The sequence below is a fragment of the Betta splendens genome, chromosome 4, assembly GCF_900634795.4.
Source record: "Betta splendens chromosome 4, fBetSpl5.4, whole genome shotgun sequence".
NCBI lineage: Eukaryota > Metazoa > Chordata > Actinopteri > Anabantiformes > Osphronemidae > Betta > Betta splendens.
The window spans coordinates 23,220,287-23,232,488 of record NC_040884.2 but is presented as its reverse complement, the minus strand read 5'-3'; the positions used below and the strand labels follow the sequence as shown (position 1 = coordinate 23,232,488).

The window sequence follows — 12,202 nt, the reverse complement described above, 5'->3', positions numbered from 1 at the left end:
TAGGATCCACCCATGTGCCTTCATGTCCCGCAAGCTATCTCCCGCGGAGCGGAATTACGACATTGGGGACCGAGAACTGCTCGCGGTAAAGGTATCCCTAGAGGAGTGGAGACACTGGCTGGAGGGGGCAGACCAGCCTTTCCTAGTATATACAGATCATAAGAACCTTGAGTACCTGAGAACGGCGAAGCGGCTGAACTCACGCCAGGCCCGATGGGCACTGTTCTTCAGTCGCTTCAATTTTCACTTGTCGTACCGTCCTGGATCCAAGAATGTGAAACCTGACGTTCTGTCTCGTCTGCATGACGCGCAGCAGGAACCAGCAGAACCTGAGTCCATCCTACCGCCGGGATGTCTGGTGGGGGCAGTCACCTGGTCGGTGGAGCGTCGGGTACGGGAGGCCAACCGCGACCGTCCAGTCCCACGCGGCGTCCCGCCCAACCGGCTGTTCGTGCCACCCGACCTCAGGGGAGAGGTCATCCAGTGGGCTCACGCCTCACTAGTAAGTGGACACCCCGGGGTGGCTGGCACTCTGTTTAGGCTGGGGGAGAGGTTCTGGTGGCCGACGGTGAAGAAGGACGTCCAGGAATACGTCGCCGCATGCCCCACGTGTGCCATGGGCAAGGCGTCGCATCAGCGACCGGCCGGTCTGCTGCGTCCTCTGCCGGTACCGCACCGCCCCTGGTCACACCTAGCCCTGGATTTCGTCACCGGCCTACCACCCTCCCAGGGGAAGACAGTCGTCATGACGGTGGTAGACCGCTTCTCCAGGTTAGCCCACTTTATATCCCTACCCAAGTTGCCGTCAGCCAAGGCTACGGCCCAAGCCATGCTCGAGCATGTTTTTAAACTCCACGGCTTCCCCTCAGACATTGTGTCGGACCGAGGGCCCCAGTTCGTCTCGCGATTTTGGCGAGAGTTCTGTTCTCTCCTAGGGGCGGAAGTTAGCTTATCGTCAGGGTACCACCCCGAGTCCAATGGACAGGCCGAACGGGCCAATCAGCAGTTGGAGGTAGGATTGCGGCTCCTCGCCTCCAGAAACCCGGGGTCATGGGCCAGCAAACTCGTGTGGGTGGAGTTCGCCCACAACACGCTGCCCTGCGCCTCCACCGGACTGACCCCGTTTCAGTGCGCCTATGGGTTCCAGCCGCCATTATTTCCGGCTTCGGAGGAAGAGGTCCGCGTCCCGTCGGCGCACGCCCTGGTCCAGCGTTGCCGTCGCACATGGTTGCAGGCACGGCGCACCATGTTGCGGGCACGGGACCAGTACAAGCGGGCGGCCGACCGTAAGCGGATACCGGGTCCAGAATACAAGGTGGGCGATCAGGTCTGGTTGTCCACCAGAGACCTCAGGTTGCAGGCCCAGACCCGTAAGTTGACTCCGAAATTCATTGGTCCATATACGATATCGCAAATTATTAATCCTGTTTCTGTGAGGCTCTCATTGCCCAGGACAATGAAGATCCACCCCACATTCCACATCAGCCGCCTCAAACCCTATCGATCGTGCCCCATGGTCCCTCCACATCAACCGCCTCCTCCTCCTCGGATCGTGGACGGAGGGCCTGTCTACACGGTTCGGGACCTCCGCGACTGCAGACGTCGGGGGCGGGGCTTCCAGTATCTGGTCGACTGGGAGGGCTACGGGCCGGACGAACGCTCTTGGGTGCCGGCCCGGGACATACTGGACAAGTCCCTTATCAGAGACTTTCATGCAGCACATCCTGAGGCCCCGTCCCCGGACGGGATGGGGCACCACAGCCACGGTTCTGCAGACGAGGAGGATTCCGGCGCTGGACCCTCCTCCTGATGTCCTCCCTCCTCCCACCCTGCTTCATCGCCCGGGCGAGGGGGGGAGATTCGGGCCCTCCTCCTGGTTCCTCCCTCCACCCGCCCTGGGCGGAGGGGGGAGGGGCTCGTTGGCGCCGTGGAAGACGCCATAGGGGGGGGGGTACTGTCATGATTCATGTTACGTGTCACATCCTGTTTTATTTTGTTAACTTCCTGTCACGCTCCGGTTCTCATCATCCACACCTGTTGCTAATTAGTAATCAGCACCTGTACTTAACCTCCACCTCTCACCCACACCAGTCGCCAGATTGTTAGTTCATGTACTCTTTCCAGCATTCTATTGTAGCCATTCGTGTTTTGACCGTGACCGCCTCGACCTTTGATTCTTGCCTGAACCCTGTTGATCCTGCAACCTGTGAAAGACCTGTGCCTGATAATCTGACCGTGAGTTTTTGCCTGATCCTTGTCTGTACTGTCGCCAAGTCTGCTCGTGTACCGAACCCTGCCTGGACCTTGATTCTGAGATTGCCTGCTCCTTTGTATATTGCCTACTGGAACGTACTGTGTTTGACCTGGACTGCCTGACTCTGATTCACCGAATAAACCTGCACTTAATCACATCTGTGTTTCTGCGCCGTGCATGTGGGTCCGACACCTGCCCAAGCCTGACATCATGTCAGTGGCTCTCTACTCTGATTGGCTGTCGGGCGGGAGCGGCGGGTTTCAATGTTAGGAAGGAGACAGCAAACATCGAGACTTAGAGGCGATTATTGAGCAGAAGTATCGTTTCACCATAGAGTAATTTTACTGACATACTAATTGGGTCAAATGATGGTTTTTACCAAAGCTTTGACATCACTGTCACTGTTCACTCTTTTGAACAGGTATAAATCAACAGTAGTAAAATGTTTTCATGCCAAACTGTACCACAAAATAAATGCGAGAACCTGGAAGCTGACTTTGGTAACATAAAGAGAAATACAACAAATATATGCAAGTCTTCATGCAGTTGTGACAACATGTAGGTGTTTTAGCTGCAGCTACTTTTTTATTTAGCCCAAATAAAACAAGCCTGAACAGAACGTTTCGATGGTTGGGTCCAGTAGATATTATGTCCTGCGATGCAGGCAGTGCTGTATTTAAAGTCTTTAACTGTTTGTTTTACTCTTTCTGTTAAATGTTTATCTCTCAGCTTTCACAAAGAACTCATCTTCATCAATATCCTTTGACATTGGTCTTTTATTTAAAAGAAAAATTACCTTGTGTTTTTGAATTTAAGCTGCTATCAACTGTTTGTTAACAACTGTTGAAAACTACTGTTACGATTTTACCATTGAACACAAACATCTACAAATAGCTGCATTTCAGTGCTACATGTATCAAATGTTACTGTTTTTTTGTGCTTTGCTGGGCTGCATGCCATGTGTGATAGGCAGTTTCGCTCTTTCAGGAAGAGTATATAGAGATAATTGACTTGTCTTGACTGATAATCTCTTGTTCCTAACTGTAGGAATGTGATGACTGGATTTACAGGAGCTTCATGAGCATGTCACATCTGTCAAGCTAGTGGGAAGAATGTAGGTCATTAATATCAAATCATGTCAATCGGTGTTGAACAGCTTGATGAAGCGGTTCTGACTGCATCACAGGTGGCTGATAAATAAAGTCCTGGATCAATGTCTCTTATGGTCATTCTTTAATGTACATGACTCAAACCATTTGTCTTCATTAGCCAGAATGTGAAACCTGTTGTGCTCCAAAAACTTCAAAGTTTGTTCTCTTTTTCCCATAAAGTAAGACTTTTGTGGAAACACACATTAAACAATCTGAAGTGGATTTAATCATCAGGAATGTGTTATTCACTGCTTTGGTCCAGCAAAGCTGCTGGATGAGAGTGAGACAAAGTGCTTTTGGTTTCTCTGTGGTCATCTGTAGCAAGAGGAACAGACTATAAAAATAAATACAATCCATATATTCAAGCACTCATCATAACTGCCTTTTAATTAATTTGAGCATAGATGTCGTCCTGGCCACCTGCAGCCTGCCTTAACGGGTTTCCTCTCCCAGACACGCTGACCTGAGCGTACACTGTGTCCTGCTGCTGCTCATGTGAGTCAGGTGATGGTTTAGATCTTCGGCTGGAGAAGTTGATCTCCCCGTAATGAATAGTCTCATCTTCTGTTTTTGAATCTTCACCTGTTGTCACCTGTGACGCCAGTGAGAAATGTCGTGAGGACCTCAGACCATCACATCTACCAGAAAAATGCTGTTCATGTGTCAACACCACAAGTGCATTGAGCTTTTGTGTTCTGTACTGTAGGTAGGTGTGGGACGTGTCTCTCACCTGTGTTTGTGAAGACTGATTTTTGGATTTTAACCTCCTGAAAAACAGAAGAATGTTTCTGTTATAGTAAAATACATTTTTAAAGAGAGTTGTTTAAGCAGCAGCAGTTTTTCTTCCATGACAGACAGTTCATATAACACAATTGGCGCTCTATTCTGTACGTACCAGGTGACAACAACCATGCAGAGAAGTACAAAAACCCCAGTGATTCCTCCAACAACTGCTCCCAAAGATAAAAGCTTCTCAGTTCCTGCAGAAATAAAAACATTAAAACTTCACTGGAAGCTGTTGCTGGTCACTGGTGTACATTTAGTTTTATTAACAAGCTAAAACTTTGAGAATTTATTAAATTAATCAGGCTTTTCAGGGAGACCCTAGAGGGACCTATTTGTGTATTTGGGGTTTAGGGAGTGTCACGATTTATGTCAGTTCCTGTTTTATGTTGAAAGGACTTCCTGTTCACCTCTCACCTCAGCTGTTTCTGTCATCACCGGTTCCCATTATCCACACCTGTCCGTAATTAGTAAATCAACACCAGTATTTAGTCTCCACCTCTCACACACTCTAGCTGCCAGATTGTTGAGTCCTAGCACCACTAGCCAGCGTGCTTGTGCTGTTATCTCGTCTTGCTGATCTTGCCTGTTATTGACCGCCGATTCCTGCCTGACCCTCCTCTGTACCTTCGCCCTGGATTGTGGTATTTGTCTGACCGTCTGACCAGTGAGTTTTGCCTAGCCCCTGTCTGTACCATTGCCGAGCCTATCCGTGTACCGAACCTCTGCCTGTCTCTTGGACCCGATCTCGCCTGCTCCTCATTGTACCTAATGCTGAGACACCCTGTGTATGACCCGGACTGCCTGACTACGTTGTTACAATTAACACTGTTTTACTCCTCAACCCTCAAGTGTACTGTGCATGTGGGTCCGACATCTGCTGAAGTCTGACAGGGAGGTTATCCATAAATAAGAACAGACTATTCAGTATAAATGATTATTGCCTAACATCAAATTAAACAGCAGATTCCGGGCTACAACACTATATAAATGTCTTTTAATGGACATTAATGGACCCCCTATTACATTTCACAGGTGTCCACTTAATTAAGTATAATTGCCCTTAAATAGACTTTGGGTTTGTAGCGATACCATCATTAGAATGTACTTATGCCATTTTCTAGGGGAAAATAGACTTGGGCCCAAAAGGTTAAGTACGTTACATACATTTATTCAACCTCATATATGGTTCCAGGTCAGTATTTACCTCCAACAGTCAGATGAAGCATTGGTGATGGCTGGGCACCCAGGCCGTTGGAGGCCACGCAGTAGTAAACTCCTCCACCTGTGGCTAGAGATGGCGAAATCGAAGCCTCATGAATCACTGAGCAACTATGACACAGTTGGGCTGTAATCGACACATTGCTCGACACCATCATGACACAGTCAGAACAACGTCACCTGCTGGTTGTGCGTAAGAACTGCATCAGAGCAGACTGACCATCAAACCCTCTCTGATACGTGGTTGTTCAGGATCACAGTCCATGTTTTATTGTCAAATAAAATTTATTTGTGTTTCTCTGTGGATAATTATATAATATAATATAGAATATATATAAGAAGCCTTGATGTGGTAAATATGTTTGATAGTTCAATGTTATTAGAGCTGTATTTGGTTCTACTGTAACTCTGTTTATTACTACATTGAGGAGACATGTTTGTCAGTTAGTTTAATCAAAGACCTTTATTTAATTTTATTTTTCCACAGAACATGACTTTAATCACATTCTCGCCACCTCTCCAGCTTTGGAGAAGAGCCGTTTGAATGCACTGATGTCTGACTAATAAAGATATCATATTGAAATTGCGACTTGTCAAAATGTAGTTTAGTCTTTAATTACATTTTGAACTTGTCATGAATACATTACAGATGTCTGTAATGTGAAACCTGTCTATCTTATAGATCATCTATCATCTTATACAGTAGATCATCTCCGGACCGCTTGCCACGTTTATAAAGCGCTGACATGTAAAAACAACCGTCCGTTCAAACTGCACTTAAGCCGCTCGGCAGTCACGTGACGTATCGACACCTCTCGCTCTCATTGGTCACGTGGTTCGGAACGCGCTCGAGATTCTGCTTGACGACACTTCCGCTTCAAAAGATCGACGCTGAGTCGAGCAGGAGGTCTCGAGTTGGACATCTCTACCTGTGGCATTAAATGTGTAGAAGGCTCCTTTAGATACGTTGGCCTTGGCTCCATCACTGCTGATCTGGAACCAGGTGAAGCTGCTGACAGGAGGCCTGGCTCTGCTGGAGCAGCTCAGGTTCACCCAGCTACCTGCTGACACCACAGCTGATGGACTGATGGAGGCTGAGGTGTCCTTGGGGGCATCTGAGGAAAATGGCACCTTGACTGTTAATTCACATCAGCTTCATGTGGCCACAGGATCCAGTAACAAGCTGTGGTTGACTTACATGAAACACTGAGATTCACCAGAGTCTGTGCTGTTTTGATGCCTTCAGTCACAGGATATGAGGCAGAACAGTTGATGGTGAGTCCATCATGTTGGTCTGACAGAGTGATGGTCTTCTGGATCTTAGTAGTGAAGGTTCCATCTGTGTTTCCCTCTCTGTGGTTGTCAGGCGCTGCTTGTAGATTCCAGGTGAGTTTAGGAGGGAGGTGTGGACAGGGAGTGGAAGCTGAGCAGGTTATAGTCACAGACACATTCTCCCTCAGATCACCTGAGATGGTAAGTCTGGGACTTCCAGGAGCATCTGGGGGTTCACGTGATATAGAAAAGATAAAACATTACAGCTTGAACAATAAATCACCATTTAGTGGTTATTATGATATTTAGTAATGTAATATTGAAGAATAGTTTAATATTATAATTTATAATTTAATTAAATTTATTATAAATTTAAGTAAAACTCTCACCTCTGACATTGATCTGCAGAGGATCACAAACAGCTGTTGCCTTCTGCGACCCATCAATCCTGAAGTAGTACGTGTCTGTGTGTGTTGTGATTAGATCAGAGAACAGAGTGGTGCAGTTTGTCTGTGTCAGGTTTCCAGTGATATTCATTGGGTAGGTTGTTACTGTTCCACTGCTGTTGTAGATCACATTGTTTGGGTTTTGCCAAATGTCCTTGTCATTTTTAATCCACACTCCGTAGATGTTTCCGGTGCTGATGAACAGATGTTTTGGTTCAAAGCTAAAGTTACATGGAATAATCAGACAGGATCCAGTCAGTGCTTCCATCATCTTTGGAGCAGTGATGAAGAGGTGTGATGTTTCAGTACAAACAGCCAAAGCTCCTGTAATTTAATCATGATTAAGAAAACATGGGAAATGAACAAAGGTTTGGGTTTTTAATTTGTTCCCAATGACACATTTTAAATATACTAATGACAATTAAGTGAAGGAATATCTCACCAGACACAAAGAGGGCACTCAGCATCACCCTGACCATCTCCATGTTCACCCTTTTTTCCTGGTAACGCAATATAACAGTGAATTTGCACTTTTCTTATTTTTAGTCTTCTAAACCAGTAACTTCCCCATTTTAAATTCACACAGTAAACTTCCTGAACAAGCTCACTTCACAGATACAGTATAATTCATTTTTATCTTGCGACTAAGGAAGTCAGATATGTCTTTAAAAGGACCAGTTTCCCCGACACAAAATTCAAGACATGACCGCAGCTTAATCTTGCATCGAACTGATCTGATCATCTGTATAACAAAGTTTGAATTTTTTTAAATTTAAATTTTACCTTTAAAGAGATGTTAGTACATGTGTACAAGTTCAAGTAAAATAAATGTTTGCCTTACTCTGATTAGCTTAATGCTCTAGGCTAATATGATTCCTCCCCAACATAACCACTAACCCTGCATAGTCCCTATACCTGAGGGTTCTTTACTACACTGCCACGACTCAGCCTTCAGGTAAAGAGATGAATGATAGTCCTGTTTGCTCATAGGAAACTAAAACATCCATTAAAGAAGTGAATACTTTACCAGAGAAGCTCACAGCAAAGTGCAGGACTCAGGTTTTTGATGCAACTGATGATGAAATTAAGGAGGTTCAGCTCAAATCAGGAAACGAGTGCAACCTTTTTACTGAGCTGCTGTAACGTATGACAGATGCTGCAGGAATGGAAGCAGGGCTGTGTAATGAGCTATTATATTTCTAAAGCTTTTTATGACTGTCACTCCTCATGTGTCCATAGCAGCATTCATCACTTAATACGTGGCAATCATTAATCATCCTGCAGCCTTGTGCTTCATTTGTACAATGATCTGATAACAAGACTGCATTTGAAAATGAGCCCATTCGTTATGGGTGATAACATCTGAAGCGGGTGTTGAAAATATAAATGTAGTTATAATCAATATGTATTCATTGCCCAGCAGGGTGCAGCACTGAGCCTGTGCTCCTAGATATGACCTACGCTGCCATCAAGACCATCAGTGTCATCAGTACATGTCCATGTTGACTTTACTCACAAGAGTAAAACCATTAGTTGAACCGAACCTTATTTAATAGCTTGTTTTTCATTTCCTCCACATTGTTGCTCCTGTTTGGGTCCAGCTGCAGTGCCTTTATTAAACTGCTCCGGTGGGTTTGTTGTCTGGACGCTTTGCCTTTCTTTGCAGTGTGGACTAATCAACTCAAAGGCTCCTGTTAACAGCCCTGATGTTCAGGGATCCTCTACCTCAGCAGCAGGTGCCTTCACTAAGCAGAACTCTGTGTTAAAGTCACTGTCAGCTGCCTGAAGTAGGACAGTGTCTATGAAGCTTATTCTTATTTTTAATCCCTCTACCTTCTTGTGTGTATTTCTAACTGTGACTGCAATCAAAGTGTGCAAAATAATTCCCCTTTGGGATAAATAAAAGTTTTTCAATCTCAAATTTTGAATATACATCCATTGGGGTAAATTAAATGTTATTGGTCTCTGATGTTTGATATAGTTGGACATAATGAAACTATGTGGAAGATGGAATTCCTTTTATTAACTGAATCAAACCATTCATTGTGTTTCCCTGTTTTAAATTCAGGTAATTCATTTATCTAAAATCATGAACTAATTCTTAACTTGAGTGTAGAGGTTCTCTTGGTCGTCATCTGACTGTGTTTTGCTGTTGTTGGACACTTGGACCTGAGCGTACACGGTGTTCTGCTGTGCACCATTCTGCCTCGGGTCAGAGGATGGTTCAGGCCTCCGCATGGAGAAGTCCAGCTCTCCATAATGGATAGTTTCTTCTACAGGTCTTACTGGATTACGAAGAGCCAGGACTTCACCTGTTAGAGTCTGTAGGATTAGACCAAGTGAAAAAAAATGCTGAGAAGCTGCAACAACTAGCCTCACTCTGTGTCTCAGCCATATCTCATATGTGATTATGTGGAGTAATGCAAAACTCCAGGAATTCACACAACCAGGTGTGTTTTAAGGGTGTGTGTGTGTGTGTGTGTGTGTTAGGAGCAGGTATTTTTTTAAAAAACAAATCATTGACAGTACATTTAGATGCCTTCTTACCTGTGCCTCATGTGAAGATGGATGCTTGAACTTTAACCACCTGGAAGAAAAGCCATTTAAGTCTTTTAAATGAAACATGACATTGTCTGTGTTTAAATGAATGACAGCAGGTCAGTTATTGACCTTATGTTAGTTTGTATACCTGCTAGGCAGTTGTTACTCAACAGTTGTTGAGTTGTTATTGTTTTCTCCATTGGTCCCATATTAAATTAACGTCTAGCTACATGTTTCTGTCCGGGTCGTGAATTTGTGTTTGTCGGCCTAGCAGCCTGTTCACTCCCGCTCATGCTGAGCACAGTTCGAGTTTAGTTTGCCCCGATCCGTAACACTTGATAGGTTACTAACAATTTACAACAGGCAGCAGGTAAAACTCCCAGAATGTTACTGTATGATACTCACCAAATGGCACAGACCACACAGATGAACACAGAAACTCCTGTGACTCCTCCAACTATTGGTCTCCAATGATTTGGTTCAGCTACTGCAGAACCGTGAAGTAGACAAAGACCATGGTCACAAAGCTTTAAAATAATAGCCAGTATCTTTATCACTTTACAGGACTGACTTACATGAAACATTGAGAGTCTGCTGAGTCTCTTCTGTCTTGATGCCTTCAGTCACAGGATATGAGGCAGAACAGTTGATGGTGAATCCATCATGTTGGTCTGACAGAGTGATGGTCTCCTGGATCTTAGTAGTGAAGGTTCCATCTGTGTTTTCCTCTCTGTGGTTGTCAGGCTCTGCTTGTAGATTCCAGGTGAGTTTAGGAGGGAGGTGTGGACAGGGAGTGGAAGCTGAGCAGGTTATAGTCACAGACACATCCTCCCTCAGATCACCCGAGATTTCAATTCTGGGTTTTTGAGGAGAATCTGTGGGTTCACATCACGTTTTAAACCAAAGCTAACATAATCTTAGAGTTTGCAGTTAGTTAAATCGTTTTATTTATTCTGGGTTAATTAGAATAGAATAGAATGCCTTTATTAATCCCACAGCGAAGAAATTTCATCAGCAGCCAGTTTGACCGGCGCTGAGCGTTATTCCAGAATAGCAGACCAGGGTGCAGAAGAGACAGGACAAGGACACTGCACGCAAAAGTAGAGTGGGAGCAGAGAGAAAACATGCCTGCACTCCTCAAAAGGCGGAACACTAAAGGTTAGAAGAACAATGTTATAAACTAATATCAATAAAATGTTTACCTGTAACATTGATTTGAACAGGATCACAGGGAGCTGTTGCTTTTAGTGCTCCGTTCTCTATTCTGAAGTAGTACATGTCTGTGTATGTTGCTTTCAGAGCAGAAAACAGAGTGGTGCAGTTTCTCTGCCTCAGGTTTCCAGTGATAGTCACTGGATAACTGTTAACTGTCTTACTGCTGTTGTAGATCACATTGTTTGGGTTTAGACCAAATTTTGGATCATTTTTAATCCACACTCCGTAGATGGTTCCGCCGCTGATGGTTTGATCTTCTGATTTAGTTCTAAAGCTACATGGGATCATGAGACAGGATCCAGTCAGTGCTTCCATTGTTTTTGGTGCGGTGATGAAGAGATCTGGATCCTTGTTGGGGCACTGAGCCAAAGCTGCTGTAAAACAAGATCGTGAACATTTTCATTTAGCTAGAAGACAAACATCAGTGTTATGTTTTAAATGAGCCAACTTCTCACCTGAAACACAGAGGACACTCAGTAACACGCTGACCATCTCCATGTTCACAAGTTAATGGGGAAATTATGAAATGTTTCTTTTCTCTGGTTTTACTTGAATTGTAACTTCCCTATTTTCAATTCACACTTGTCTTGAACAAAAAGCGATCAGATGTTAATCAGATGAGTAGTTTGTGACTAACCTAAAGGTTAAAAAGTACAATAATTTTCCTTACCAGCACCGAACTGAACTTTCTTTTTTTGATAATGATGATTTAAACAGAACTCGGGGGCACCATGTTACAGATTGACTGAACTCTTGAGTTCATGTCCAGTGAATGAGGAAGTTTGATGTCATGGCAACTTTCATTACATATTTGTCCCTGCTTCCTGTTTTTAGCTCGTTCACTGTCTTTCCTTCAGTGTTCCACGCATTGGCCCATAACCATCTGCTTAGAGTTCTGGTCCAGTGTAAAAGCTGCCTTAGCCACCATCAGACCCGTTCTGTTAAATAAAGCCGTTTAAACTGGGACACGTCATCTCTGGTGTGGGAGAGGAAGTGCAGCAGGACAAGTATGTTGGACAGGTTAAAACTCTGTCACAAACTCCTAAATCCTGTGACGTTGAATGTACAATAAAAGAATGTTTAACATTCGGTTGATTCGAGTTGAATTGGTTTCACAGCAACACACAGTTGTTGGTGTGTTTTAGTTTAATCTCAGCAGGACTCAAATATTTCATGTAAGAATTCTCCCGAGATGTCTTCATGAATCTGATCCACACACACCAGAGCACACGTCTTAATGAACAATGTCAAGAACACACACAGCGTCTTCACCCGACTGAGTCAGAAGGTTTGACATATGGTCCCGAATGAACAACATG

At 44.6% G+C, this 12,202-nt stretch overlaps 1 protein-coding gene across 7 annotated transcripts; it reads right to left on the bottom strand.

The window, feature by feature from the left end:
- Positions 1–3,472: 3,472 nt before the first annotated feature.
- On the bottom strand, positions 3,473–11,669 carry LOC114853966 (B-cell receptor CD22-like). Of its 7 annotated transcripts, none has more exons than XM_029147924.3 (9): positions 11,554–11,661; positions 11,339–11,469; positions 10,871–11,257; positions 10,244–10,543; positions 6,339–6,524; positions 5,396–5,473; positions 4,301–4,385; positions 4,136–4,172; positions 3,473–3,997 (listed from the first exon to the last, which is right to left on the bottom strand). In XM_029147924.3, the coding sequence occupies exons 2-9, from the start codon at positions 11,379–11,381 to the stop codon at positions 3,791–3,793; spliced, it is 1,323 nt and encodes a 440-aa protein (XP_029003757.1). In that variant the 5' UTR covers positions 11,382–11,469; positions 11,554–11,661; the 3' UTR covers positions 3,473–3,790. The 7 variants fall into 7 exon arrangements, with proteins under 7 accessions (XP_029003757.1, XP_029003760.1, XP_040926624.1 ...); XM_029147927.3 differs by lacking the exons at positions 10,244–10,543; positions 10,871–11,257; positions 11,339–11,469; positions 11,554–11,661 and adding exons at positions 6,608–6,907; positions 7,071–7,451; positions 7,570–7,627; positions 8,155–9,221; XM_041070690.2 differs by having other exon boundaries at positions 10,871–11,254; positions 11,339–11,666.
- Positions 11,670–12,202: the final 533 nt, after the last annotated feature.

Coding starts and splice junctions, on each gene's coding strand:
- LOC114853966 (XM_029147924.3), bottom strand. CDS start 11,381: ATGGAGATGGTCAGCGTGTTACTGAGTGTCCTCTGTGTTTCAG. Junction 6,525..10,243: donor GCAGACTCTCAATGTTTCAT/GTAAGTCAGTCC, acceptor CATTTTCCTCAG/ATGCCCCCAAGGACACCTCA. Junction 5,474..6,338: donor CTACACATTTAATGCCACAG/GTAGAGATGTCC, acceptor CTCTAGCCACAG/GTGGAGGAGTTTACTACTGC.